Source organism: Nanorana parkeri, unplaced genomic scaffold (assembly GCF_000935625.1).
Source record: "Nanorana parkeri isolate BGI_ZX_2015 unplaced genomic scaffold, ASM93562v1 scaffold172, whole genome shotgun sequence".
Taxonomy (NCBI): Eukaryota; Metazoa; Chordata; class Amphibia; order Anura; family Dicroglossidae; genus Nanorana; species Nanorana parkeri.
In genome coordinates, this window is record NW_017306440.1 from 1482337 (window position 1) to 1488593 (window position 6257).

The following is a 6257-nucleotide window of genomic DNA, read 5'->3' on the forward strand; positions in this document are numbered from 1 at the left end:
GTTTTCGCCAGATAGCTTCTTAGTATCAGCCTCTTGCAGTCCATGGAGCAGAGCTCAGTGATTGACAAGGGGAAGCAAAACAGGGAGTGAGTCAAGTGTGTTGCACTGCATGAAGCATGCTGATAGGAGAAAACGGAGTGACAGAAAGATAAGCTCATCAGTGTGCTGCTTCTCCTTCAACTGGCAAGTCACAGGGTGACATGTTCGTGGTAAAAAAAACTACAGCAGAGAACGGTCAGGTCCCCTCCCAGGCCAGGTCCCCCCCCAAGTCAGGTCAGGTCAGGCATGGCAGCCCCCATATTTCTTTCCTGTAGAAACTTATTGCATGGACTCAATTAATTGATATGTTACCTGTTTTCATGTCTTCATTTGAATTCTGAGATACGTTTTCTCTTTACAGGTGATTCTCTAAAAGGGAACATTTTTTTTTTTTTCTCGGTTGGTCATCTCAGCAACATTGGTGAAAAAATTGAGAAGACACAATCACTGCCCATCTCATGTCTCTCATGGACAAACACAAAGTGAAGCGGCAAAGGTTAGATCGGATATTTGAAGGTAAGCCCCGCTTGGGTTTTCTTTCTGAACCTTCAAACTTCAGTGCCTGTGACCCGTATGAAAACCCACAGATGAAAGCTGCCACTGTATAACACCCAGACAGGATCCCAACACTGCACATCACTAAGGGGAACTACTATTCAGTTTGGGAGGTGGAGAGTGGGAACTTGCTTCTAAAGCCGGCCATACATCCAGGGGCGTCCCGAGGCCGGGTGTCATGGTATTAGTGCAACTCTTTTATCAAGCCCAACGATTCACTAAAAATTACACTTATGTTAATTTTAGTGCACTGAAACACAATAAAATACCCATTTTATTTATGTGAAATATAAAAGATGAGGTGGTGCCAGGAAAAAAGATACCCAACATGCCAAGCTTAAAAATTGCGTGCCTCAGTGAAATGGTGACAAAATACTATACCATAGTCCATAGGAGGCACAAAGCCTGTACAGGTCATCAGTTTAGAATTGAATATTGACCAAGAATAATTGCTCTCCCTCTGGCACATACAGCGATACCCAACTTGTGTAGTGCAATTGTTGTTTTTGTATGTAGGTGCACCCACCCAGCGCGTGTTTACATTAGCGGTGACTTTACTTTTTTTTGTTTTTTTACATGTATTTTATTTAACTTTTTTTTTTTTTTTCTTAACTTCATTGTTGTCACATAGGGGAGCTCACAAGCTCAATAGCCTATTAGTAGGGACAGGTACTCTTTAAAGTGACATTAGGGGTCTATTGCACCTTGGAAATGCTTTTGTAGCCTTTTCCATCTAGTGGCCATAATGATGTATTTTCACTCTGTTCTTTATGAGTAAACCTATAGAAAAACATTTGACCAGAAGAAAAATGATACCAAGAACATTGGTTTTTGCCCCATTCTTTTCACAGCCAGTTAACACGCACAGAACGGACGTACTTGCAGTTTCCCTGGATGAATAAGCTATGCATATTTTTTATAAATAGACCTCTATGGTTTGAGGCTGCTTTACTACCCTGAGACCTGGTCAGCTCACTATCACAGATGAAACAATACATTCAGAGATATATCAGTAAATTTGCAAAGGAACTTCAGGGTAGTGGCCCACCACTAAAAGCTAGGAAAGGTTCTGTCCCTTTAGCAAAGTGAAGATGAGACCAAAAGATCAAAGATGAGCACAAAAGAGATTTTCCGGGATAGTAATGAATGGTAGGCTTCTTGTGATATCTGCTCCAGGTAGGGCTTTTAGGTTTAAAAGGGGTCTATGGTCAAAAACTAAAAATAAATCTGTATTTCTATATAAAATCCCCATACATTCTATCCCACTCCTAATAACCAGATCCAGTTTGTAAACTTACTTACTGAAGATGCCCATAGGATGGACTTCCTCAATGCACTGACACCATGTCACTCAGCTCTGTGAATACTAGACATGTGCGATTCATTTCTTTCTGAATCAAAATTTGTAAAATTTTTCCAAAATTTAGACATTCGGACACATACGAATTTCCGAATCCCAATGCATCCGAAAGTGTCCGAATCTGAATTTCCGTTTATGAATTTCAGGTCCCGTCCGAATTTTGTTCAGAAACAAAACTGAATCGGAAATGTGACTTTTCTGGCCAGTCAGATGTGTTTTTCGGTTTAATTCATCCGAATGGGTCTGAATACAAATTTATGTTACGGCAACATAGGAGCCATTTACAGTATATACATATAATACTAAAGCTGAGGCTTCTTGACCTGAATGGCATTGTGGATCCGAATTTCCAAATTGCATTTGGGAGCTCTTGCATGCCATTCGGGTCTGGGAGCCTCAGCTTTAGTAATATACAGTATGTATATGGTTCCCAGACCCGAATTGCATTTGGGATCTGAACTTCCGAATTGCATTCGGGAGCTCCTAAATTTTATTTGGGTCTTGGAGCCTCAGCTTTAATAATATACAGGTGAAACTCGAAAAATTAGAATATCGTGCAAAAGTTCATTTATTTCACTAATGCAAATTAGCCGTCTACCAGGAGATTTTGGAGCACTTCATGCTTTCTTCCCCAGACGAGCTCTATGGGGATGCTGACTTCATTTTCCAGCAGGACTTGGCACCTGCCCACACTGCCAAAAATTTTCTGAGATTGTGGATCTGGGTTTTCATGAGCTGTAAGCCATAATCATCACAATTATGACAAATCACGGCTTGAATTATCTTGCTTTGCATGTAATGAGTCTATCTCATATATTAGTTTCACCTTTTAAGTTGCATTAGTGAAATAAATGAACTTTTGCACGATATTCTAATTTTTCGAGTTTCACCTGTATGTAAATATAGCTCCCGAATGCCATTCGGATCTGGGAGATTCAGCTTTAGTGTTATTATCTGTATATGGTTTCTGCGGTAGTCGTAATGAATATTCGTTCATAAACTTATCCGAAGCTCCGAAGCTAAAGAAAATTTGGATTTCGTTCGAATCCGAAACCCAGAATGGGATTGAGTTATGGACCTGAATCCTGAAATAGCTAAATATTCGAACCGAATTTTTCTGCAGCTTACATGTCTAGTGAATATGTATTTCCTTGTGTCACAACGCTTACAGAGCCTACCGTCTGAACAACAATGTAACATTATCATTGTTTGCTAGAAGCAATGCACGATGGGACATGTAGTCTTTAGAAATGGAGATTGCATCACATCAAGCAGCAGGGAATGAGATGCAAAGCACACTGGGAATCCAGGAAGTTGATAAAAGTGATGGGCAGATGGAAGGTGGCACTCGCTACCTAAAAGGGATTTTTTCATGTAAGCTTTGATTGTATTATCAAAATCAGCTCTAGTATGTATTCCTATTACACTGCCGATGTTATAACAGGAGAGGAAATGCTGGGACTTTACAACTCCTTAGGTTTAAAATGGAGAACGGGTTCACTTTTAATATGACAGCTCCAGAATCCAGTTTACAAAGGCAAGGCAACAAATACATAGACCTAACAGTGGTACTTTCCACTCTGGCATTTAATGATATGAATAATTGGAATGGGTTACCATTTACAGAGAGCGATTTTCCTTTCAGTGTAAACGTAATGCCAGGTTGACTTTAATATTTACACTAAACAATGACATGAAATGAAAAAAAAGGATGTTGGATGTGCTTTGAGGTTTGAAATTGAGTTGAAACATTTCAGAAAATTGGAACACTTCCAAAGAATTGTATAGCACTAGAAAGCATAATTCCTCAGTATGAATTACGCCGCTTTACCAGGCTCAATTACAGGGGCTACCAGAGCATTAAAAATAGCACCACTAAAAAAAAAAGAATCAATGCTTAGATGAAGCAGCGTGAAATCTAGAACAGATTTTTCCATTTTAAAATAGTGTGATTACAATGAATCATTCTTCTTCCCACTTGGGAATATATTTAAGAGAACAAGTTCAATGCTCAAGCTCAGATGGTCCTATTCGGTAATCAATTGCAAAGTGTTGGTGAGAATCTGTCATGAGAGTAATAAAAAAGCTGCTATTGGATTCTGATAATGTTGGCGTCTTGGCTGCCATGTTGATCCTCTGTCTTAATTTCAGAATCACTGTATGGCAACGGGGTCAATGATTTGGAAAGTACTGAGGTCAGAGAAAGTCAACTAGCTTTTTGGGGTGGGGTTGCGCTGTGCGGCAGAGCTGGGTAAATCTCAGGACTTGATAGACAGAAAAAACAAATCCTTTGGCAGGTAAAACAGCTCCTGTGTGTGTGTGTGTGTGTGTGTGTGTATTTAATTGTTTGGCTGGGTTCATGTTCTTATAGGCACATAATTCCAAAAGAAGACTGTCTGCATGTGGGGTTGTGTACCGTTCAGCCACTGAGTACTATGGCTTAATCCCAACAGGCTATATACAAACATGTATGTGGTGTGGCCACCATCAAGTAAACATAGACAATCACATTAATATAGACAGTATGGCTATCTTCAAATAAACATAGACAGCATGACCACCATCAAATAAATGTAGACAGCATGGCCATCATCAAGTAAACGTAGACAGCATGGCCACCATCAAGTAAACGTAGACAGCATGGACACCATCAAGAAAACGTAGACAGCATGGCCACCATCTAATAAACATAGACAGCATGACCACCATCAAGTAAACATAGACAGCATGACCACCATCAAGTAAACATAGACAGCATGGCCACCATCAAATAAACATAGATAGCATGGCCACCATCAAATAAATGGAGACAGCATGGCCACCATCAAATAAACGTAGACAGCATGAAAACCATCTAATAAACATAGACAGCATGGCCGCCATCAAATAAACATAGACAGCATGGCCACCATCAAATAAACATAGACAGCATGGCCACCATCAAATAAACATAGACAGCATGGCCACCATCAAATAAACATAGACAGCATGGCCACCATCAAATAAATATAGACAGCATGGCCCCCATCAAAGAAACATAGACAGCATGGCCACCATCAAATAAACATAGACAGCATGGCCACCATCAAATAAACATAGACAGCATGGCCACCATCAAATAAACATAGACAGCATGGCCACCATCAAATAAATATAGACAGCATGGCCACCATCAAATAAACATAGACAGCATGGCCACCATCAAATAAACATAGATAGCATGGCCACCATTATGGGCACATGAAGCTTACTTTTGCCAGCAGTTTATGATTCTTCTAAGACCACTGAGAATTCATTGCAGATGCATTTGACCTGCAGATGACCTGCTTCAAGGTGCTTTCGCACTTTTAATGGAAAGAGAAGCAATTCTGATGTGAACAAAAGCCCAGTTGTGAAAATCACACCCTTAGACTTCTGAGCCTACTTTCCCCTGGAGTTTCAAGACATATATCAGAGTGATCTGCGAGGAGAGTGAACTCCTTCTGGCTTCATCCCAGTGTATCTATTACACAGCTCATGCAATGTAAGGCTAGGCCAACACCTAATCACCGAGTTGCAACAATGCACACGTGTTACCATGGTGCAATAACTTGTGATACGTTAGGCAGCCTATTCTGTTTTGTAGGCAATCACTGCAATCTACACATTTTGGGACCACTACCCATTGCTGCAGTAGAACTTACATTTTTGGGGGTTGGAGTCCATTCCTTCAATCTCATTGTTTCCAAGTCCTGAGGAAGAGGATTGTGTTTGCAGCCAAACGCATTGACTGTTTGATCAACACAATCTTTATTATGGACTCTAACATCCATTTTGGTCTTTTTTTTGTTTCCTGAACTCTGTCCCTGAGTGGCTCCCAATACCTATTTTTTGGATACTCTGACAGGGTTATTCAGTAAAGGTTGAAGAGTTTGGAGAAGGCAGGAGAAGTGACCAATCTAGAATAAGATAGTTGAACTGGAAAGTGAACTGCATTGGAAATTTTTCCAAATCAGCTATTTTTGGCCTAGATCAGGGGTGCTCATAAGGTCGATCGCAATTTACCAGTGATCGCGTTGTCCTCTCCTCCCATTGGTGGGGCTTCTCTGGATCCCTGCTGCTCTCTCCCCATCTGTATGCAGCGGGGATCTGAGAAGAAGTGAAGGAACCGGCGGCGGGGGAGGACGGAGCCACTGTCACAGAACTAATGCCGAGCGGTGAGGAGAGAGAGAGACGCTCGGTCTGGATCTGACAGCCGGCGCCTCTCTCTCCCCTCACCGCTCGGCCTTAGTTCTGTGACAGCGGCTCCGCCCTCCACCCCCCC

General features: G+C 41.2%; 1 protein-coding gene across 1 annotated transcript in view; it reads left to right on the forward strand.

Moving 5' to 3' along the window:
• The first annotated feature begins 409 nt into the window (after positions 1-409).
• Positions 410-6257, forward strand: part of CTBP1 (C-terminal binding protein 1) — a 326081-nt gene continuing 320233 nt past the window's right edge. The window contains exon 1 of the mRNA XM_018554762.1: positions 410-555. Within this exon, the coding sequence (XP_018410264.1) occupies positions 498-555 (58 nt within the window). The 5' untranslated portion in view covers positions 410-497. The remainder of the gene's footprint in view (positions 556-6257) is intronic.